The sequence below is a fragment of the Elephas maximus genome, chromosome 22 (genome assembly GCF_024166365.1).
Source record: "Elephas maximus indicus isolate mEleMax1 chromosome 22, mEleMax1 primary haplotype, whole genome shotgun sequence".
In the NCBI taxonomy this organism is placed as follows: domain Eukaryota; kingdom Metazoa; phylum Chordata; class Mammalia; order Proboscidea; family Elephantidae; genus Elephas; species Elephas maximus.
Window position 1 is genome coordinate 60,548,651 of NC_064840.1, and position 24,835 is coordinate 60,573,485.

The 24,835-nt window shown below is 40.4% G+C and overlaps 1 protein-coding gene and 1 long non-coding RNA gene across 2 annotated transcripts in view; one reads left to right on the forward strand and one right to left on the reverse strand.

The window, feature by feature from the left end:
- IDO2 (indoleamine 2,3-dioxygenase 2) overlaps positions 1-24,835 on the reverse strand; it is a 104,185-nt gene that overhangs the window by 22,807 nt on the left and 56,543 nt on the right. The window contains exons 3-5 of the mRNA XM_049866183.1: positions 12,733-12,852; positions 2,465-2,583; positions 236-250 (exon numbers count right to left, since the gene is read on the reverse strand). Of these exons, the coding sequence (XP_049722140.1) occupies positions 236-250; positions 2,465-2,583; positions 12,733-12,852 (254 nt within the window). The remainder of the gene's footprint in view (positions 1-235; positions 251-2,464; positions 2,584-12,732; positions 12,853-24,835) is intronic.
- On the forward strand, positions 44-22,335 carry LOC126065751 (uncharacterized). The gene is made up of 3 exons (XR_007514922.1): positions 44-64; positions 3,038-3,186; positions 22,309-22,335. It is a non-coding gene; the product is annotated as an uncharacterized LOC126065751 (long non-coding RNA).

Sequence of the window (24,835 nt, forward strand, 5' to 3'; positions counted from 1 at the left end):
AGTGAAGAAATCGCACCCTGTAATCCCTACCAGACAGAAGTGGCCGCTGTTAACGTTTGGATGGGTAATTTTGGGCACATTTTCTTCTGGTCTTTCTGTGTTTTTTCCATGCATTTTTCTATAGCTGATGTTGTACTAGAGACACCATTTGGTACGCTTTCTTTTCGTTGTTTGTTTGTAAGGTTCAAGAGTTAGCATGGCTTCCAAAGTGAGTAAAGGATTTCTGAGGACTTACCTGATTTCCAGGGGACTTTTTTTTTTTTTTTTAAGTCAAATCCCAGCCATCGGCAGCCACAAAGAGAAAAAGAAAATAAAACAACAATTCAGTTTGCAAACCAGATATACCTCCTAGGGTGACACGTACACGGGCATGCACGCTCACGTGCCACGCATTAGTCAATTCCAACTTATCCTGACCCCATGTGTGCCAGAGTAGAGCTACGCTCTATAGGATTTTCATCGCTGACCTTTCAGAAGTGGATCACCAAGCGTTTCTGCAGAGATACCTCTGCGTGGACACAAACTTCCAACCCTTCAGTTAGCAGCCAAGAATGTTAATTGTTTGTACCACCCAGGGAGTGAGTTAAATCTCAAGTCACATAACAGCCCGAGAACATTCTGGCCTGTGGCTGTCCTGATAAATTACCTTATTCCTTTTTTTTGTTTTGTTTTTTAATTTTTGTAATTACCACAAACCCACGTTCTATACAAGAGCTATTACACTCCCACTCATCTTTCGGGACTCGCTCTCAGATCAAGTTCCACTCCCTCCCCAAGCTTGTTCCTGATATTTAAAGCCTGCATTGATGTCATTTCTCTGAAATCCCAAAGGTCTCATTGTTTGACATTTGTCACTGTTTGACATTTGTCATGTATCGGTGTCTTGTTATTTAGCCACATTGGGTGTGCTTTCCTTCGATGTCTTTCATTTCTTCATTGCATTTACTTCTGTGCTAGGCATATTAAAAGCCTCCGAATAAGTAAATATCAAGAAGGACATCTGGCGAGACCAGGACTTTGTGTCTGCACCTTTGGGATTAAGCCAGCCTTGGAGCCCTGGTGCCACAGTGGTTAAGCACTCAGTTGCTAATTGAAAGGTTGGTGGTTCGAATCCACCAGTCTCTCCATGGGGAAAGATGTGGCAGTTTGCTTCCGTAAAGATTTACAGCCTTGGAAACCCTTTGGAGTGGTTCCACTCTGTCCAACAGGGCCGCTATGAGTTGGAATCGACTCAATGTCAATGGGTTTGGGTTTTTGTTTGTGCTCCCTAGCCTCCCAATCCAGCTATTTTTCTTTTCAGCCTTCCCATTTCCTATCTTTCTCTTTGAATCAGAAATCCAGTGTATTCATCATTCAATGCTTTGACCAGAATCATGACTACACATACATTCATTAATTTCTTACCATCCAGATTCTGAGCCCTATTCAGCAGCTTCCCATGGGTATACTGGTCACTAATTTTGTTACTAAAGCAGAGTTAGTCAAAGGCCAGAGTTAACAGAAAACAGAAAATCCCAGCTCAGAGGTTCTTAAGAAAGATGAGCAGGCTCAATCTTCCTGCCTCCAAGCCTGTTGCTGTCAAGTCGATTCTGACTCATAGCCTCCAAGGAGTACATATTTAGTCCTAATCGGTCTACTGAGTGTTTAATTCTTTAAAGAATATTCCATCATCTTCTCTGGCAACCCCATGGTTACTCACAAACTATATTCTGGGGAAGTTCTTCACATCCACCTGAAACGTTTCTTTAGCTCTTTTGGTCACAAGAGTGTGATGAAATACATTTGGCTGTAAAAATGAAGTCCAATGGGAAATTTCACCCTTTACCTCATCTGCTCCTTTCTGATTATCTGTTGGAATTCTGTTTGTTAAGACTCACATTCTTTCTTTTATAGACAGATGCCCCTGCTCCCAGCTCAGTTCTGAAGGGAACAGTGACAGCTAGGTGGAATAGATTTTTATTCACCGCATTCTCAATCCAACATCCCTAGGTGTTCATGCATTCATAGTCATGCATGGATACATTCTTTCATTATAAAATGATCACTTATTGCAGTCCCTGCTCCTAACTTGCCTTGAATGGAGGACGCATGGTCGGGAAGAGTAAACGGTTTGGTGAGAAAGGACGAGTGAAGCCTGACCATGCAGCAACTTAAACGTCGGGTTGAGAAATTCAGGCTGATGTGGCAGCAAACTAGGAAATGTGGTCAGGGTTAATATTCAGGGTGGATTGAGGGGTAACTTCCGGGGCCTATGATTTTTGAACTTGTATTCAAGTTCACCTCCTTCTTTGGAACTATAAGCAGACGGTAAATATGAACATTCCCAACCACAAAATAGCTGAAAAAGCCTGGTCTTTTGCACTGGTTTTTTTTTTTTTTTGCTGTGAGAAGAGCAAAATTTATAAGACTGCCCCCTTTCTGGCTTTCGGTTTACTTAGATCCAAAATATTCTCTCCTGTCTTACCCTTCTGGATTTCCTTTAGTCCAGTTGGTCAACACCAAGTCCGCGTGCACCAGGATAGGAGGGAGCCCTAAGTTCCGGGAGACTTCAACAAAGGGAAGGGCAAGGTTTCTCGGCAGAACCTTTTGGATATAAACCCAGACAATTAGCACATGCTAGAAAGACTGCAGTGGAGGAAGTAACCTTGGCTGGCTTTTATTCCAGCAACTCTGTGGTAAAGAAATGACCTGGGGGCAAAACTTGAATTATTTGCATGGTCCACGCACAGCCACCTCCCACATATCTTTCCTGTCAGCAAATCCGTGGAGGCAGCATTCATGGGTACGAGCTGCAATATGTGTGAAAATTTCAGAAAAATGAAACGCACATATACACGGTATAAAATAACCTCTGAAAACTTCCTAAGAAGAGAATTATTAAAAAGTTTAAGCATAAATTATAAGTTGGAGGCTGAGTTGGCTACCAGAAAGGTTAAATAAGTAAATAAATAAGTGTGTGTGTGTGTGTGTGTGTGTGTGTGTATCCTTGGGTGGTGCAAACGGTTAAGTGTTTAGCTGCTAATCGAAAATTTGGCAGTTTGACTCCATCCAGATGTGCCTCGGAAGAAAGGCCTGGTAATCTGCTTTGGAAAAATCACTTATTGGAAACCCTATGGGGCACAGTTCTACTCCGACACACCTGAGGTTGCCATGACTAGGAGCTGACCCCAAAGCAACTGATTTTTGGTGAGATATATATACATATATAAATTATATGCATATATATACATCATACATATAATTATTATATACATCATACATATAATTATTATATACATATACATATAATTATTATATACATATATATTATACACATACAAGTATAATACATTTATGTGTACCATTGGGTACTGTCAGGTTAATTTTTGACCCGTAACGACCCCATGTGAGAGAGTAGAACAGCCCCATAGGGTTTCCCAGGCTGTAATCTTTACCGAAGCAGATGGCCCAGGTCTATCTCCCATGGAGCAGCTGGATAAATTCAAACTGCCAACCATTCAATTAGCAGCTGAGCGCTTGACCATTGCACAACCAGGGCTCCTTTTATATATTCATAAATACGTGAATCATTTGTCAATCAGGGAGAACAAAGCACCCTAGAGAAAAATGAGGAGGATCCTGTGTAGGGGACAGACTCTGTTGGTCACTTCATAAGTCAAACCCAGTAACAACAGCACGAGCCACCTTAAGACAGGCCTCCCTGAACCTCTGAATTATCTGAGGAACAGTCCTTAGAACCTATCTGCCCACAGAGCTCCTCAGACCTATGGGGGCATCTCTCTGTAGAGAAGGCTAACCTTATCTAGATCCAAAAGAACATTCCTACGCTCTCCATTCCCCACCTCCTTTGTCATTTCCCCTAAAGAGAGAAATGCCTATTAAAGAAGCCTCTGCCTTTGATTTTCAGTACATTCTTAAACAGACTTCACACAGAACTGTTTCTTAGGCAGAAAACAATAAAGAGCTTTAAAGAATTTTCAGATTTGAACTTAAGGTAACCTTCCCCTCAGAGGTCAATGGAGAAGTGAGGTATTTACTTAGCTGAAAAGGCAAGGGAGGAAATACAAAGAAGCTCCCAGAGGATGGGGCCAGGGAGCGGAGACTCACAGATAGCCTGGAAGTACAGAAACAAGCCTGAAAGCTGCCCGATGCTCTCTCCCATCATCCTTCTCTACTCTCTGCCCAGTTTAGAGTGAGGGTGTGGGGAGCAGATGGGGCAGGCAGAGCCTTTATGAAGCTTTGTTATTACCTAGATTCTAAGCTCAGAAGTGTGATTGTTAAAAAATGAAATGGGGAGCAGGGCCAAGATGGCGGACTAGGTGGACGCTACCGCGGATCCCTCTTGCAACAAAGACTCGGAAAAACAAGGGAATCGATCACACACATAACAATCTACAAACTCTGAACAACAAGCACAGACTTAGAGACAGAAAACGAACAAATATGGGCAGACAGCGACCGTTTTCAGAACCAGGAGCCAGCGTACCAGGCAGGTGACCTTCGGAGCCCAATCTGGGGCAGAGCCCGGGGGGCAGACGGCACAGAAGGGGGGCCCACCCCTTCCCCCCCAACCCATCCTGGGAGGAAGTCTAGCTGGTTGGCACGGGCGGCATAGAGGCGCACCCGGAGGGAGAAGCACCCGGGAAGCAGTGACTGATCTGGGAGTGGGGAGAACAGCTCCCAGCGGGGGAGCCGTCCTGCGAGGAGTTAGGCGAGAAGCGGGTGGGGCGCGAGCGGGGAGGGGGGTCAGCTATATTTCCCTAAAGTGACCCCAGGGCGGGGCCCACACGCTTGTGCGGGAGGACGCACACCCAGTCCGCGCGTGTGGTGCGGCACACCGGAGGGAGAAATCCCCAGAAGTGACTGGTCTCGGAGCGGGGAAAGCAAAATCCCAGACGGGGAGCCATTCAGCTGGGATTTGGGGCGTGGGCACGGGCGGGGCATGAGCAAGGGTCCATTTTTATTCCCCTGAATTGACCCAGGGGGCGGGCCCACCTGGCCGTGCGGGTGACGCCTACCCAGTTCTCGCAAGAGGTGTGGCGCACCAGAAGGAGAAGTCCCCGGGAGGAAGTGACTGGTCCCGGAACGGGGAAAACAGCGTCCCAGCCGGGAAGTCATCCCGCTGGGATTTGGGCACGCGCACAGGTGGGGTGTGACCTCGGGGCCCAATTATATTCGCCTGAATAGACCCTGGGGGCGGGCCCAACCGTTCGTGTGGGAAACGCCCACCCAGTGCCGCGCACCGGAGGCAGAAGTCCCCCTGAGGAAGTGACTGGTCTCCGAGCAAGGAAAGCAGCGTCATAGCCGGGGACGCGTCCTGCCCGGATTTTGGCAGACGGGGGCGGAGCGTGAACGCGGTGTTCAGCTTTATATTCTGTGGTGCTACACTCCTAGCTCTCTGAAACCTCCCCCACCCTCCCCAGGTGGCCCCATTAACATCCGAATACCCGGAGCCAGAGGGAGAATTCAGATAGGGATCTGACTGCATTTTTTTTTAGCTGACTACCTGGAAAATCTAGTTTCCCAGTGATGGCTCGGAGACAGCAGTCCATATCAAACCACATAAAGAAGCAGACCATGACAGCTTCTCCAACCCCCCAAACAAAAGAATCAAAATCTTTCCCAAATGAAGATACAATCCTGGAATTATCAGCTACAGAATATAAAAAACTAATTTACAGAATGCTTAAAGATATCACAAATGAAATTAGGGTAAATGCAGAAAAAGCCAAGGAACACACAGATAAAACTGTTGAAGAACTCAAAAAGATTATTCAAGAACATAGTGGAAAAATTAACAAGTTGCAAGAATCCATAGAGAGACAGCATGTAGAAATCCAAAAGATTAACAATAAAATTACAGAATTTGACAACGCAATAGAAAGTCAGAGGAGCAGACTCGACCAATTAGAATGCAGACTGGGACTTCTGGAGGACCAGGGAAACAACACCAACATAGCTGAAAAAAAATCAGATAAAAGAATTAAAAAAAAATGAAGAAACCCTAAGAATCATGTGGGACTCTATCAAGAAGGATAACTTGCGAGTGATTGGAGTCCCAGAACAGGGAGGGGGGACAGAAAAAAAAAGAGAAAATAGTTGAAGAAATTCTGACACAAAACTTCCCTGACATCATGAAAGACGAAAGGATATCTATCCAAGATGCTCATCGAACACCATTTAAGATTGATCCAAAAAGAAAAACACCAAGACATATTATCATCAAACTTGCCAAAACCAAAGACAAACAGAAAGTTTTGAAAGCAGCCAGGGAGAAAAGAAAGGTTTCCTTCAAGGGAGAATCAATAAGAATAAGTTCAGACTACTCAGCAGAAACCATGCAGGCAAGAAGGGAATGGGACGACATATACAGAGCACTGAACAAGAAAAACTGCCATCCAAGGATCATATATCCAGCAAAACTCTCTCTGAAATATGAAGGAGAAATTAAGATATTTACAGATAAACACAAGTTTAGAGAATTTGCAAAAACTAAACCAAGACTGCAAGAAATGCTAAAGGAGATTGTTTGGCCTGATGACCAATAATACCAGGTACCAGCACAATACAAGGTCACAAAACAGAACGTCTTGATATCAACTCAAATAGGGAAAGCACAAAAACAAACAAATTAAGACTAATTCTAAAAAATAAATAAATAAACAAAATAATACACATAACAGGAAATCATGGAAATCAATAGATAAATGACCACAATAATCAAAAAGAGGGACTAAATATAGGAGGCATTGAACTGCCAGATGGAGAGTGATACAAGGCGATATAGAAGGATACAAGCTAGGTTTTTACTTAGAAAAATAGGGGTAAATAAAAAGGTAACCACAAAAAGGAATAACAATTCCATAACTCAAGAAAAAGCCAAGAAAAACGTACCGACTCAATAAACACAAAGTTAAACATTATGAAAATGAGGATCTCACAAGCTACTAAGAAAAACGTCTCAGCACAAAAAAGCATGTGGAAAAATGAAATGGCCAACAACACACATGAAAAGGCATCGAAATGACAGCACTAAAAACTTATTTATCTATAATTACGCTGAATGTAAATGGACTAAATGCACCAATAAAGAGACAGAGAGTCACGGACTGGATAAAGAAACACGATCCATCTATATGCTGCCTACAAGAGACACACCTTAGACTTAGAGACACGAACAAACTAAAAGTCAAAGGATGGAAAAAAATATATCAAGCAAACAATAAGCAAAAAAGAAGAGGAGTAGCAATATTAATTTCTGACAAAATAGACTTTAGACTTAAATCCACCACAAAGGATAAAGAACAACACTATATAATGATAAAAGGGACAATTGATCAGGAAGACATAACCATATTAAATATTTACGCACCTAATGACAGGGCTGCAAGATACATAAATCAAATTTTAACAGAATTGAAAAGTGAGATAGACACCTCCACATTTATAGTAGGAGACTTCAACACACCACTTTCGGAGAAGGACAGGACATCCAGTAAGAAGCTCAATAGAGACACAGAAGACCTACTTACAACAATCAACCAACTTGATCTCATTGACTTATACAGAACTCTCCACCCAACTACTGCAAAATATACTTTTTTTTCTAGTGCACATGGAACATTCTCTAGAATAGACCACATATTAGGTCATAAAGCAAATCTTTGCAGAATCCAAAACATCGAAATATTACAAAGCATCTTCTCAGACCACAAGGCAATGAAGCTAGAAATCAATAACAGAAAAACTAGGGAAAAGAAATCAAATACTTCGAAAATGAACAATACCCTCCTGAAAAAAGACTGGGTTATAGAAGACATCAAGGAGGGAATAAGGAAATTCTTAGAAAGCAACGAGAATGAAAATACTTCCTATCAAAACCTCTGGGACACAGCTAAAGCAGTGCTCAGAGGCCAATTTATATCGATAAATGCACACATACAAAAAGAAGAAAGAGCCAAAATCAGAGAACTGTCCCTACAACTTGAACAAATAGAAAGTGAGCAACAAAAGAATCCATCAGGCACCAGAAGAAAACAAATAATAAAAATTAGAGCTGAACTAAATGAATTAGAGAACAGAAAAACAATTGAAAGAATTAACAAAGCCAAAAGCTGGTTCTTTGAAAAAATTAACAAAATTGATAAACCATTGGCTAGACTGACTAAAGAAAAACAGGAAAGGAAACAAATAACCCGAATAAGAAACGAGAAGGACCACATCACAACAGAACCAAATGAAATCAAAAGAATCATATCAGATTACTACATAAAATTGTACTCTAACAAATTTGAAAACCTAGAAGAAATGGATAAATTCTTGGAACAATACTACCTACCTAAACTAACACATTCAGAAGTAGAACAACTAAATAGACCCATAACAAAAAAAGAGATTGAAAAGGTAATCAAAAAACTTCCAACAAAAAAAAGTCCTGGCCCAGACGGCTTCACTGCAGAGTTCTACCAAACCTTCAGAGAAGACTTAACACCATTACTATTGAAGGTATTTCAAAGCATAGAAAAAGACGGAATACTACCCAACTCATTCTATGAAGCTACCATCTCCCTGATACCAAAACCAGGTAAAGACATTACAAAAAAAGAAAATTTTAGACCTATATCCCTCATGAACATAGATGCAAAAATCCTCAACAAAATTCTAGCCAATAGAATCCAACAACACATCAAAAAAATAATACACCTTGATCAAGTGGGATTTATACCAGGTATGCAAGGCTGGTTTAATATCAGAAAAACCATTAATGTAATCCATCACATAAATAAAACAAAAGATAAAAACCACATGATCTTATCAACAGATGCAGAAAAGGCATTTGACAAAGTTCAACACCCATTTATGATAAAAACTCTCAGCAAAATAGGAATTGAAGGAAAATTCCTCAACATAATAAAGGGCATCATTTTTTTTTTTTTTTTTATGCAAAGCCAACAGCCAATATCACTCTAAATGGAGAGAACCTGAAAGCATTTCCCTTGAGAACGGGAACCAGACAAGGATGCCCTTTATCACCGCTCTTATTCAACATCGTACTTGAAGTCCTAGCCAGGGCAATTAGGCTAGACAAACAAATAAAGAGTATCCAGATTGGTAAGGAGGAAGTAAAGCTATCACTATTTGCAGATGACATGATCGTATACATGGAAAACCCTAAGGAATCCTCCAGAAAACTACTGAAACTAATAGAAGAGTTTGGAAGAGTCTCAGGATATAAAATAAACATACAAAAATCACTTGGATTCCTCTACATCAACAAAAAGAACACCGAAGAGGAAATAACCAAATCAATACCATTCACAGTAGCCCCCAAGAAGATAAAATACTTAGGAGTAAATCTTACCAAGGATGTAAAAGACCTATACAAAGAAAACTATAAAACTCTGCTACAAGAAATTCAAAAGGACATACTTAAGTGGAAAAACATACCCTGCTCATGGATAGGAAGACTTAACATAGTAAAAATGTCTATTCTACCAAAAGCCATTTATACATATAATGCACTTCCAATCCAAATACCAATGTCATACTTTAAGGGGATAGAGAAACAAATCACTAATTTCATATGGAAAGGAAAGAACCCCTGGATAAGCAAAACATTACTGAAAAAGAAGAAGAAAGTGGGAGGCCTCACCCTACCTGATTTCAGAACCTATTATGTAGCTACAGTAGTCAAAACAGCCTGGTACTGGTACAACAACAGGCACATAGACCAATGGAACAGAATTGAGAACCCAGATATAAATCCATCCACATATGAGAAGCTGATATTTGACAAAGGACCAGTGTCAGTCAACTGGGGAAATAATAGTCTTTTTAACAAATGGTGCTGGCATACCTGGATATCCATTTGCAAAAGAATGAAACAGGACCCATACCTCACACCATGCACAAAAACTAACTCCAAGTGGATCAAAGATCTAAACATAAAGACTAAAACGATAAAAATCATGGAAGAAAAAATAGGATCTACCCTAGGAGCCCTAATACAGGGCATAAACAGAATACAAAACATTACCAAAAATGATGAAGAGAAACCAGATAACTGGGAGCTCCTAAAAATCAAACACCTATGCTCATCTAAAGACTTCACCAAAAGAGTAAAAAGACCACCTACAGACTGGGAAAGAATATTGAGCTATGACATCTCAGACCAGCGCCTGATCTCTAAAATCTACATGATTCTGTCAAAACTCAACCACAAAAAGACAAACAACCCAATCAAGAAGTGGGCAAAGGATATGAACACACATTTCACTAAGGAAGATATTCAGGCAGCCAACAGATACATGAGAAAATGCTCTCGATCATTGGCCATTAGAGAAATGCAAATTAAAACTACGACGAGATTCCATCTCACACCAACTAGACTGGCATTAATCCAAAAAACACAAAATAATAAATGTTGGAGAGGCTGCGGAGAGATTGGAACTCTCATACACTGCTGGTGGGATTGTAAAATGGTACAACCGCTTTGGAAATCCATCTGGCGTTATCTTAAACAGTTAGAAATAGAACTACCATACAACCCAGAAATCCCACTCCTCGGAATATACCCTAGAGATACAAGGGCCTTCACACAAACAGATATATGCACACCCATGTTTATTGCAGCTCTGTTTACAATAGCAAAAAGCTGGAAGCAACCAAGATGTCCATCAATGGACGAATGGGTAAACAAATTGTGGTATATTCACACAATGGAATACTACGCATCGATAAAGAACAGTGACGAATCTCTGAAACATTTCATAACATGGAGGAATCTGGAAGGCATTATGCTGAGCGAAATGAGTCAGTTGCAAAAGGACAAATATTGTATAAGACCACTATTATAAGATCTTGAGAAATAGAAAAAACGGAGAAGAACACATACTTATGTGCTTACAAAGGGGGGAGGGGGGGGAGAGGGCTTTTTATTGATCAATCTATAGATAAGAACTGCTTTGGGTGAAGGGAAGGACAACACTCAATACAAGGAAGGTCAGCCTAATTGGACCGGATTAAAAGCAAAGAGGTTTCCGGGATAAAATGAAAGCTTCAAAGGTCAGCGGAGCAGGGGCGGGGGTCTGGGGAACTTGGTTTGAGGGGACTTCTAAGTCAACGGGCAAAATAATTCTATTATGAAAACACTCTGCATCCCACTTTGAATTGTGGCACCTGGGGTCCTAAATGCCAACAAGCGGCCATCTAAGATACATCAATTGGTCTCAACCCACATGGAGCAAAGGCAAAGGAAGAACACCAAGGTCACACGACAACTAAGAACCCAAGAGACAGAAAGGACCACATGAACCAGAGACCTACATTATCCTGAGACCAGAAGAACTAGTTGGTGCCCGGCCACAATCGATGTCTGCCCTGTCAGGGAGCACAACAGACAACTCCTGAGGGAGCAGGAGACCAATGGGATACAGACCCCAAATTCTCATTAAAAGACCACACCTAATTTAATGGTATGATTGCGACGAGAGGAATCCCAGAGACCATGCTCCCCAGAACTTCTGATGGCACAGGACAGGAACCATCCCCGAAGACAAATCATCAGGCATGAAAAGGACTGGTCAGTGGCGGGGAGAGAGATGCTGATGAAGAGTGAGCTAATTAAATCAGCTGGACACGGGAGAGTGTGTTGGCAACTCTTGACTGGAGGGGGGATGGGAAGATAGAGAGAGAGGGAAAATGGCAAAATTGGCACGAAACAAGAGACTGTGGGGGCTGACTCAATAGGGGGAGAGCAAGTGGGAGAAGGGAGTAAGATGTATGTAAACCTACATGTGACAGACTGATTGGAATGGTAAATGTTCACTTGAAGCTTAATTAAAAAAAAAAAAAAAATGAAATGTACTGACACACAAATGTTTGAAGGAGCTGTAACACTTTGTTTTCTCTGTCTCCTGTGTTTACCTGACGATAAAAGAAAAGAGGTAGGACCGACCAGGCACACAAAATGGGCATGGGCGTGGAGTTCTAGAACATGGGTAACTCCCTGATTTCTGGAAAAGGTACATTTATAAAAAGTGAAAGAAAGTAGTAATTTACACTGTGCAGAGCAGAATTCTGGGATTTCATATCCCAAAGTATGGATTAGGTTGAAACTATAAGGAATTATGCAAAGATTCAGAAGAGATTTAGTTGAATTATTAAGAGACAGACCAATAATTTGCTAGGTAGAAAGCAGTACTAAAAAAAAGATGTAAAAAAATGACTAGTGCTTTAAATGTCATTGTGTCCCTTCTCTGAGGAAAGAAAGCAACACTAGCAAAATCAGGAGACTTAAGTTCTGGTACCGGCTCTTCCACTAACTCGCTACGGAGCTTAGACAAGTATTTAACCTCTGTGGTCCTCAGCTGTCTATAAAATGTGCACAGTGCACCCTTATGGGAATATGAAAATTGATAATCAATGAATGTCTGAAAATCTATATTTGAACCTTCTTTCAAATATAGCTCTTCAGGCATTCTTGGAAGAGGATGTCAGAGAAAATAGATTCAAAAGATTATAAAAGGGGGAACAGGCTACTGGTTTCCAAGAAAATTAGCTCCGTAATCTGGGCAAAAATAAGTCTTTCATTTAAAAAGGCCCTTCACTGTTCCTACAACTGGCACCCAACAAATAGAACAAGGAAGGGCCTATTTTTCCAGGAAAACAGTGTCATACCAAGTAGAGAGCATATTCCAGGTGCAAGGGACCTGCCAGATATTTGACCCTTACCTGTTCAGGGTTTGTCTCTCCTTCCTGCCAGACATATCCCATGGTAATAAAGCTCAGGACCAAGTGGGCCAGGCGCTGTTCCCGGTAACCCTTTAGGAAATGGCAGTTCAGGAGCGGCATCTGTTCAAGAGAAGTTCCAAAGATTCCCAGTTGAGGTGGTGGGTATGGGGATAAGGGTTCTGTGTTGTGAGGGTCTATTGGGGTAAGAGAAATAGTTAAATTTCAATGACCGAACTAATAACCTTTGTGCACACCCATTTTCCCTCAGATCCCAGGACACAGAAGTATAGGGGATGGTCCATATGGTGTTGCTTAAGAAGTAGCTAAATGCCCCACTGGAGCCTTCAAAATGTCCCTCCCCATGGTTGTGTTGGGTACTGATCTCCATCACTGAATCTACTACTTGGTCATAGTGTTGCAGAAAAATTGCCTCCCAAGACTGATATTATTTTATAAGAGTCTCCCATACAACATTCACAATACTGTCTTATCAAAGCACTTTTGCTTATTTGGTGTCATTTAACCCTAATAACAGCTCTGGTTGTGGGTGCGATGGTCTCCAGTTAATACACGAGTAAAACAAGATTCAATGGAGTTAGGAATTTGACCAAATCTCCATGGCCAGGTATCCGAGTGGGTCAAATGGTTGTTCCACCCTTGTTTGAATACGAACAGTGACCCCAATAGCATCACTAGGGATGTACAGGGGCTGTGGACTGCTCCGGGTTGACACTGTTAGACAGCATGACACCAAAATGACTGTCTATAAAAATATCCCTGTAGTTAGTTGTAACAACAAAAACATTTTTCATAAGCCCAGCTTGTAAGTATCAATATGCCTACAAAGCTAAAACTCCATGCTAATTTACTTTTTGAACCCTGGTGGCATAGCAGTTAAGAGCTACGGCTACTAACCAAAAAGTGGGCAGTTCAAATCCACCAGGCGCTCCTTGGAAACTGTATGGGGCAGTTCTACTGTGTCCTATAGGGTCACTATGAGTCAGAATCGACTGGACAGCAATGAATTTGGTTATTTTTAATGTGCTCTGGTGGTGTAGTGGTTAAGTGCTACAGCTGCTAACCGAGAGGTCGGCAGTTTGAATCTATCAAGGTTGGCATTTCGAATCCACCAGGCACTCCCTGGAAACCATATGGGGCAGTGCTATTGTGTCCTATAGGGTCAACTATGAGTCGAAATCCACTCGATAGCAACAGGTTTTTGTTTTTTTTTTTTTAACAAGCTCTGGTCAGTCAGAGCTCTCATTATTACCCAACGACAATGAGCTTTTGAATCACTTGGTTTAATCCGCATGCGCTACAAGAACACGCTGTTACTTTCGTGGCTGCCGCTGATGTCCAATTTCCTGGTGTTTTAGCTACAACATTGTGTGGTAATTAGTATCTGTGAAACTGTATCAGTAACTTTTTTGAGAATGAGGTAATAATTAAAAGAAGGAGTAACATGGAAATTACGATTTATAAGTAGTACAAAAAACATTACTAAGGATTCCGTATGGTCTGGTACAGGAGGAGGCCCATGGGGTGGGGGGTGATATCATAAGTTACTACAGGGGGTGACACGAATTCTAGTGATGCCACTGGGTGACCCAGGCTGTCTTAGTCATCTAGTGCTGCCATAACAAATACCACAAGTGGATGGTTTTAACTAAGAGAAATTTATTTCCTCATGGTAAAGTAGCCTAAAACTCCAAATTCAAGCAACAGCTCCAGGGGAAGACTTTCTCTCTCTGTTGGCCCTGGAAGAAGTTCTTAATCTCAATCTTTCCATGGTCGAGGAGCTTCTCAGGACCAGGGACCCTGGGTCCAAAGGACATGCTCTGCTCCTGGTGCTGCTTTCTTGGTGGTAGGAAGTCCCCAACTCTCTGCTTGCCTCTCTCTTTTATATCTCAAGAGATTGCCTCAAAAGACACAACCCAATCCTATAGACACAACCCAATGCCTTGCTTAGACAACTGCCGCCCATCCTCTCTCGTTAATATTATAGAGGCAGGATTTACAACTTATAGGAAAATAACACAATACAGAGAATCATGGACGAGCCCAATTAATACACACATTTTTGTTGGGGCATAATTCAATTCATGACACTGTCTAAACCTTTTCACCTTTCCATGCCTGCTTCCTCATTGTCAAAATGGGGATAACAATAGCATCATTGTGAGGTTCAAAGGTGTTAATGTCATTGAAACCAATACCTTGTACAAAGGAGAGTTACCAGTGGAAGCTCTGCCCAAATAAATATCATCAGTTTCCCAATATTGCCTGGGTCTGCCCTGCCTATCTTGGTTGACAACAGCAACCTCTGAGCACCAGCTAAACCTGCTGAGGTAATTCTCCCCAGGGCCCACCCAAAACATCAGAAGGAGTGGTGGGGAACATCTTTGGTAACTGTTTAAGCTCCAGGCACCCAAGTGGTGGTGCGTTTGCTCTGCGACTCCCACCGCCCACTCCCAAAGTAGAGGTGGAGGTAGTTCGTGTTTGAGCAACAGCCTCTGGGTCAGAATCTTTCCTCTGTTATCCACCAAGGGGCAGCCTCTCTGCATCTGTCCACAGGGTGCCATGCTGTTTCTTCCTCCTTTTAAAAATTGGCTTTTGGAGTCCCACACTTAATGTGCCCTAGGCTTGTCTCTGTGGTTCTTGTCAGTGGTGGTGGAGAAGGTGGAAAGCGTATGCTGCTGATACATTGCATTTCAAAAGAAACCAACCTGATGGTTTTAACAGCAGTTATTAATTAAATAACTGTTATAACATTTTTACTACAGAGTGCCCAAGTCACCATGCTAGAAACTTCCCATGAAGGATGGAATTGCATCTCCCTGAAAATTTAGAGTAAAAAACTGAGATTCAAAGATGTTAAGACATTTGCCCAAGGTCACAGAGCCAGGAGAGATTGAGCCAGGGTGTTACTTCAGTTCTGCAGACCACAACCCTACTCTCCCCTTAAGGCAATTCTGTCCAGAAGAAATACAATGCTAGCCACATAGGTATCTTTTAATTTTCTAGTAGTTACATTCAAAAGGTAACTACTTTTAACCACTTAATTCAAACAAACAAAAAGGTGAAATTTTGTTTAATAATATATTTTATTTAACCCAGTATATCAAAGATATTGTCAACATGTAACCAAGATAAATAATAAGATATTTTAAGCCTCTTTTTCACACAGTCTTCGACATCCAGAATTTTACATCTCAATTCGTCCTAGCCACATTTGAACTGCTCCATAGCCACAGTAGTTATTGGCTACCCACAGAGGCCTACAGGCAGCTGTAAGGTAAAGGAATAAGTTCAAGGTGGGAATGTACCTCTTAGGGAGAAAGGTTTTTTCTGGAACCTTCCTGAACATTCCACAGTCCCTGATTTAACAACCAAAAGGATAAAAGAACATCTTTGCAATGGTCATTTTTTTTCATATTGGTTTGTTTGTTTTTCCTTACAAAAAGATGAAATAGTTTGGGAGAATGAGTCATGAAAATAATATTACCCATAATATCTGAAATCATAATAACAAATTGATTTCATATTTTTGTTTCGTAAAACATTGTTGGATGGAAAGTAAGAGCTTTGCAGAAGCAGTTTGGCGTGATTTAATCTTGACATAAAGAGATTTTCTTTTTGCATCTCACAATGGTGAGCTGGTGTAGCTCATGATTTTCTTAATATCAGTTATGATCTCCCTTTATGCCAATATGAAAGAAGCTGGATTGAGGATACTCTAGTAGTAACACAATTTGGCCTCAATAACGCTTTTTTAGCCACCATTGCCTAGCTGAGTGACTGCTGCTTTTGTCATGTGGACTTTGCTGGCACCAATATTATGGTATTTTAAAAGGGCCACAAATAACTTTTTCTACTGGTAAGTCAGGCTCTCCCACCAGACTGTGAGCTTTTGCAGAAGAAGAATAGTGTCTTTAAAGAAAAGAGGATATATTTATTTTTAAAAGTTAAAAAGGCAATAGGAGTTCACTGTAAAAAACAACAGATACAGTTATATATAAAGTAGAAAAGGGTGTCTACTGGCCTCAACATTACTTCCTAAAAGTAATCATCATTAAAACTTGATTTTTATAAATATGTTAAAATATATTTATATACATAAAATAAATACATATTTTTTAAATAATTACGGAATCACATTATCTATACAGTTTATGCTGTTATACACCTATTCCAATAAACACTGTAGCTGCATGGTCATTCATTTAACAGATCTATTTAAAAGGCTGTATTTTCTGCTTTTTTTTTCATTTTTGTTTATTTTGTTATTACAATTGCTGTAATATATGTCCTTGCTTATTCATCTTTGCCCTTTGGTACAAATATTTCTGCAAGATAAATTCCTAAAAATGGAATTGCTGGCTCCAGGCATAGGCATATTTAATTTTAATGGAGATTGCCAAATTGCTTGTCAGAAAGGTTGGACCAGTTTGCTCTCTTGCTCTTATATTACAAGTGTTTGTTTTTCCACATCAAAACCACCAAAAAAAAAAAAACCCATTGTGGAAGGGTTGATTCTGACTCATAGTGACCCTATAGCGACCTTATCACACCATGTTAATTTTTTTTATTTGTTGTCTATCTGATAGCTTAACAACAGATATTTCATTGTTATAATTTATCCTTCAGATTCAGCACATTTGCATGTTTATTATCCATCCAAATATATTTTTCCTTGACTTGATTATTCAAATCCTTTGTCCATTTTTTCCCGTTGATCATTCATCTTATAGATTTGGTGGGCCACATTTTGTACTATGGATTTGATCATTGTCTGATATGAATGTTCCAAATTATTTCTGTAATTTATCATTTGCTTTTAAATAATTTACTTTGACCATTAGCTAAAACATCATTTGTATTATGGTTAGATGTATCGTAAAACCAAAAAGCCAAACCCGTTGCCATGGAGTCGATTCCAACTCACAACAACCCTATAGGACAGTGTAGAGCTGCCCCACAGAGTTTCCAAGGAGTGCCTAGCAGATTCGAACTGCTGACCTTTTGGTTAGCAGCTGCAGCTCTTAACCACTATGCCACCAGGGTTTCCAGATGTATCATAAAGATACATTATTAGAGAAATATTAATACTTTTTTTTACATATGTGTACATATTCCCCCAAGTGTCTGTCAGTTTGTCGTACTGTGGGGGCTTGTGTGTTGCTGTGATGCTGGAAGCTATGCCACCGGTATTCAGATACCAGCAGGGTCACCCACGGAGGACAGGTTTCAGCTGAGCTTCCAGACTAAGACAGACTAGGAAGAAGGACCCGACAGTCTACTTCTGAAAAGCATTAGCCAGTGAAAACCTTATGAATAGCAGCAGAACACTGTCTGATATAGTGCTGGAAAATGAGCCCCCCAGGTTGGAAGGCACTCAAAAGATGACTGGGGAAGAGCTGTCTCCTCAAAGTAGAGTCAACCTTAATGATGTGGATGGAGAAAAGCTTTTGGGACCTTCATTTGCTGATGTGGTATGACTCAAAATGTGAAGAAACAGCTGCAAACATCCATTAATAATCGGAACCTGGAATGTACGAAGTATGAATCTAGGAAAATTGGAAATCATCAAAAATGAAATGGAATGCATAAACATCCATATCCTAGGCATTAGTGAACTGAAATGGACTGGTATTGGCCACTTTGAATTGGACAATCATATACTCTACTATGCTGACAATGACAGCTTGAAGAGGAATGGTGTTGCATTCATTGTCAAAACGAACATTTCAAGATCTATCCTGAAGTATAGTGCTGTCAGTGATAGGATAATATCCATATGCCTACAAGGAAGACCAGTTAATACGACTATTATTCAAATTTACACACCAACCACTAGGGCCAAAGATGAAAAAATAGAAGATTTTTATCAGCTGCTACAGTCTGAAATTGATCGAACATGCAATCAAGATGCATTGATAATTACTGGCGATTGGAATGCAAAAGCTGGAAACAAGAAGGATCAGTAGTTGGAAAATATGGCCTTAGTGATAGAAACAATGCTGGAGATCAAATGATAGAATTTTGCAAGACCAATGACTTCTTCATTGCAAATACCTTCTTTCACCAACATGAACGGCGACTATACATATGGACCTCACCAGATGGAACACACAGAAATCAAATTGACTACATCTGTGGAAAGAAACGATGGAAAAGTTCAATATCATCGGTCAGAACAAGACCAGGGCTGACTGTGGAACAGACCATCAATTGCTCATATGCAAGTTCAAGCTGAAACTGAAGAAAATCAGAGCAAGTCCACGAGAGCCAAAATATGACCTTGAGTATATCCCACCTGAATTTAGAGACCATCTCAAGAATAGATTTGACGCATTGAACACTAGTGACCGAAGACCAGATGAGTTGTGGAATGACATCAAGGGCATCATCCATGAAGAAAGCAAGAGGTCACTGAAAAGACAGGAAAGAAAGGAAAGGCCAAGGTGGATGACAGAGGAGACTCTGAAACTTGCTCTTGAGCGTTCGAGTAGCTAAAGCAAAAGGAAGACTTGATTACGTAAAAGAACTGAACAGAAGGTTTCAAAGAGCCTCTCGAGAATACAAAATAAAGTATTATAGTGACATGTGCAAAGAGCTGGAGATGGAAAACCAAAAGGGAAGAACACGCTTGGCGTTTCTCAAGCTGAAACAACTGAAGAAAAAATTCAACCCTCGAGTTGCAGTGGTAAAGGATTTCATGAGGAAAATATTAAATGATGCAGGAAGCATCAAAAGAAGATGGAAGGAATACACAGAGTCATTATACCAAAAAGAATTAGTTGATATTCAACCATTTCAAGAGATGGCATATGATCAGGAACGGATGGTACTGAAGGAAGAAGTCCAAGGTGCTCTGAAGGCATTGGTGAAAAACAAGGCTCCAGGAATTGATGGAATATCAATTGAGATGTTTCAACAAACAGATGCAGCGTTGAAAGTGCTCACTTATCTATGCCAAGAAATATGGAAGACAGCTTCCTGGCCAACTGACTGAAGAAATGTGATCCAAGTGAGTGTGGAAATTATAGAACAATATCATTAATATCACACGCAAGCAAAATTTTGCTGAAGATCATTCAAAAGCAGCTGTAGCAGTATATCAACAGGGAACTGCCAGAAATTCAGGCTGGTCTCAGAAGAGGACGTGGAACCAGGGATATCATTGCTAATGTCAGATGGACCCTGGCTGAAAGCAGAGAATACCAGAAGGACGTTTACCTGTGTTTTATTGATTATGCAAAGGCATTTGACTGTGTGGATCATAACAAACTATGGATAACACTGCAAAGAATGGGAATTCCAGAACACTTAATTGTGCTCATGAGGAACCTTTACATAGATCAAGAGGCAGTTGTTCAGACAGAACAAGGGGATACTGATTGCTTTAAAGTCAGGAAAGGTGTGCATCAGGGTTGTATTCTTTCACCATACCTATTTAATCTGTATGCTGAGCAAATAATCCGAGAAGCTGGACTATATGAAGAAGAACGGGGCATCAGGATTGGAGGAAGAGTCATTAACAACCTGTATTATGCAGATGACACAACCTTGCTTGCTGAAAGTGAAGAGGACTTGAAGCACTTATTAATGAAGATCAAAGACCACAGCCTTCAGTATGGATTACACCTCAACATAAAGAAAACAAAAATCCTCACAACTGGACCAGTGAGCAACATCATGATAAATGGAGAAAAGACTGAAGTTTGTCAAGGATTTCATTTTACTTGGATCCACAATCAACAGCCATGGAAGCAGCAGTCAAGAAATCAAAAGACACATTGCCTAGGGTAAATCTGCTGCAAAGGACCTCTCCAACGTGTTGAAGAGCAAAGATGTCACCGTGAAGACTAAGGTGTGCCTGACCCAAGCCGTGGTATTTTCAATTGCATCATATGCATGTGAAAGCTGGGCAATGAATAAGGAAGACCGAAGAAGAGTCGATGGCTTTGAATTGTGGTGTTGGCGAAGAATATTGAATATACCGTGGACTGCCAAAAGAACGAACAAATCTATCTTAGAAGAAGTACAACCAGAATGCTCTTTAGAAGCAAGGATGGCAAGACTGTGTCTTGCATACTTTGAACATGTTGTCAGGAGGGATGAGTCCCTGGAGAAGGACATCATGCTTGCCAGAGTACAGGGTCAGCGGAAAAGAGGAAGACCCTCAGTGAGGTGGATTGACACAGTGGCTGCAACAATGAGCTCAAGCATAACGACGATTGTAAGGATGGCACAGGACCGGGCAGTGTTTTGTTCTGTTGTGCATAGGGTTGCTATGAGTTGGAACCGACTCGACGGCACCTAACAACAACAACAAATTATTAACTACATCTTATTGCTAAACTGATTTTTCTGAATTTTGAATGATTTGGGAATATGAGCACATTATGACGGGTTTATTTCCAGCCAATGAATTAGTATAGCTAAGATTGTACTAAACACAGAACTACTAATTTCTGAGTTTCTATCACTACAGGAAACTACTTTGCCAATTGCACATTTTTTCTTTATTGATGATACTCAGCTAAAATTTTAACAGTTTCTGGCCTCAGATTGGTTTTCCCTCTGAGAGGAAAAATATTGTTTGAGGAGCATCTAGAAACAACATGTACGTTTCTTTAGAATCTAGGGCATAATGTAAGGCAACATGTTTGCACTGTACATATTTTTCCACTGAACGTTTTGAAGTATATTTCATAATTTTCTAATCATTAAAAGTATTTATTTTATAAATTGTATTACACACATAGGAGCCCTGGTGGCACACTGGTTAAAGTGCTTGGTTTCTCACCAAAAGGTTGGTGGTTCAAACCCACCAGCCACTTTGTGGGAGAAAGAGGTGGCAGTGTGCTTCTGTAAAGAATACAGCCTTGGAAGCCCTGTAGGGCAGTTCTACTCTGTCCTATAGGGTCACTGTTTTAGTCATCTAGTGCTGCTGTAACAGAAATACCACACAGGTGGATGGCTTTAACAAAGAGAAGTTCATTCTCTCACAGTCCAGTAGGCTAGAAGTCCAAATTCCGGGCACCCGCTCCAGGGGAAGGCTTTCTCTCTCTGTCAGCTCTGGAGGAAGTTGCTTGTGATGCGTCAGTCTTCCCTTGGTCTGGGAGCATCTCAGTGCGGGAACCTCAGGTCCAAAGGAAGCGCTCTGCTCCCAGCACTGGATTCTTGGTGGTATGAGGTCCCCAGCTCTGCTTCCTTCCCTTTTCTTTTATCTCTTGAGAGATAAAAGGTGGTGCAGGCCACACCCCAGAGAAACTCCCTTTACATTGGATCATCAATGTGACCTGGTTAGGGTGTTACAATCCCACCCAAATCCCCTTTAACATAAAATTACAATCACAAAATGGAGGACAACCACAGAATACCGGGAATCATGGTCTAACCAAGCTAATACACACATTTTTGTGGGGACATAATTCAATCCATGACAGTTATTATGAGTCAGAATCAACTCGAAGGCAGTGGGTTTGGTTTTGGTTTATCACACACCTATTAAGTACATAAATATAATGTCTATTTATAACTTAAGGAATATAAATATTCCACTCCTAGGTATATACACAAGGAACTTGAAAGCAGTGACCCAAGCAGACAACTGCACATCAGTGTTCACTGCAGCACTATTCACAACAGCCCAGAGGTGGAAACAACCTAAACGTCCATCAAGAGATGAATGAATAAACAAAATGTGGTATATACATGCAATGGAATTTTACTGAGCCATAAAGAGATACAAAGTCCTGATACATGCTACAATGTGGATGAACTTTGAAAACACTATGCTGAGTGAAGTGATTACAAAGGGACGGCTATCATAGGACCCCACTTACATGAAATATCAAGAAAAGGTAAATGTATAGACACCAAAGGAAATTCTGGTGGCTTAGTGATTAAGAGCTAAGGCTGCTAACCAAAAAGGTCATCAGTTTGAATCCATGAGACACTCCTTAGAAACTCTATGGGGCAGTTCTACTCTGCTATAAGTCAGGATCAATTGGACAGCAATTTTTTTTTTTTTTTTTGTAGACACCAAAGTTTATTGGTGGTTATCAGGGGTGGGAGGGAGGGAGGAAGACAGAGTGGTTGTTCTGGAAGCATTGAGTATCTGTTTATGGTGTTGGAAAACTTGGCAATCAATACTGGGGATGGTTGCACAACCTGATTAAAGTAATTGGTTTCACTGTATTGTACACATAAAAATATCAGATGGGTGAATGTTGCGTTGCATTTATTTTTTTACAACAGTGAAAGATAATATAAACAAACCAACATGTATTTATCCATTGCCCAGCTTCAGAAATGAAATTTTACCCAAAAGCTTTGCATTCCCCCATATGCCTCTCCCTGATTTTATTTTCCTGCTGGCTCCCCATGAGTATCAGTTTCCTAAATTTTGGAGTTGACTTTGTCTGGCTATTTATGTGGCTTTTAAAATCCAGGTGTATGCAATCACTAAATAAGACATTGTTTAGTTTTTGTGTTTTTAAACTTGCTATACATCATACTGAATATATTCTTCTATGATCTGCTTTTCTCATTACAACGTTATGGCATTGAGATTCACACACACTGCTGTATACAGGGGTAGTTTGTTCATTTTTATAATTGTTTTGCATTTTTTCCTATGACAAGCAATATTTTAAAACATTTCAGGGTATACTCATGTCCAAAAATCTCCAAGGTATTTATAGAATACCTCATAGCAACCCTATGGAGCAGAATAGAACTGCTCTATAGTGTTTCCAAGAAGCAGCTGGTAGATTCAAACTGCTGACCTTTTGGTTAGCAGCCAAACAGTTAACCACTGAGCTATCCAGGCTCCATAGACCTTAGAGAATGGAATTCTTGGGTCACAAGAATGTTTATCTTCAACATTATCAGATTATGCCAGATAGTTTTTCAAAGAGGTTACGTCCACTCACAGTGCGTAAAAGAGCCAAGCGATTTATATTTTTGCCAATACCTGGCAGTATGAGGCATTTAAATTTTTTTTTTTTTTACAGTGCTGTGAGTGTAAAATGTTATTTGCATTTTCCAGGTTATTAATGAAGTTGAGAATCTTTCCTATTTCTATTGATCATCCAAGTTGTCCATTCCACAAAATGTCTGTTCATGCCTATTGCCAGCTTTTCTATTTGGTCATTTTTCTTTCTTATTGAATTTTAGGACTTTATGTACCCTGGGGGAAACCCTAGTGGCATAGTGGTTAAGTGCTACGGCTGCTACCCAAGAGGTTGGCCGTTCAAACCTGCCAGGCGCTTCTTGGAAACTCTATGAGGCAGTTCTACTCTGTCCTATAGGGTCGCTATGAGTCGGAACTGGCTCGACAGCAGTGGGTTTGGTTTTTCTTGGTTTATGTATCCTGGGTACAAAATTTTTTCAGTTATGTGTATGCCAGGATCTCCCAGTTTCTGGCTTAGCATTTAATTTTCTTTATGACCTGTTTTAATAAACAGTGTCCTATTTTAACAAAATCAAGTTGATCATTAAAAAAAAAAATCCCAATTTTATGTCTTTAGGAAATTATTTCTTAATCCAAGTAAATGAATATTTTCTCCAAAATTTTCTTCTAAAATGTTTACATTTTTGTCCTTTAGATATAAGTTCATAATCCATCTGGAGTTAATTTATTTTTGTTTATGGTGAAAAAAGCAGATTCCATTTACTTTCTTTTTTGTTAAACGTATGGATAATCAGATGACCTAGCATCAATTACTAACTAGTCAATATGTTCTCCATTAATCTAGCATCTCACCTCTGTCATATAGTATGTTTCCAGATAAACATTGGTCTTCATTTGTTGATGTAGCACAATAAAAAGTGAGAAGAAACAGCTGCAAATATCCATTAATAATCAGAGTGGGGAAATTACGAAGTATGCATCTATGAAAATTGCTAGCTGCCAAAAATGAAACGGCACACTTAAGATAAATATCCTAGGCATTAGTGAGCTGAAATGGACTGGTTTTGGCCATTCTGAGTCCAATAATCATATGGTCTGCTATGACAGGAATGACAAATTGAAGAGGAATGGCCCCACATTCATTGTCAAAAAGAAAATTTCAAGATCTATCTGGAA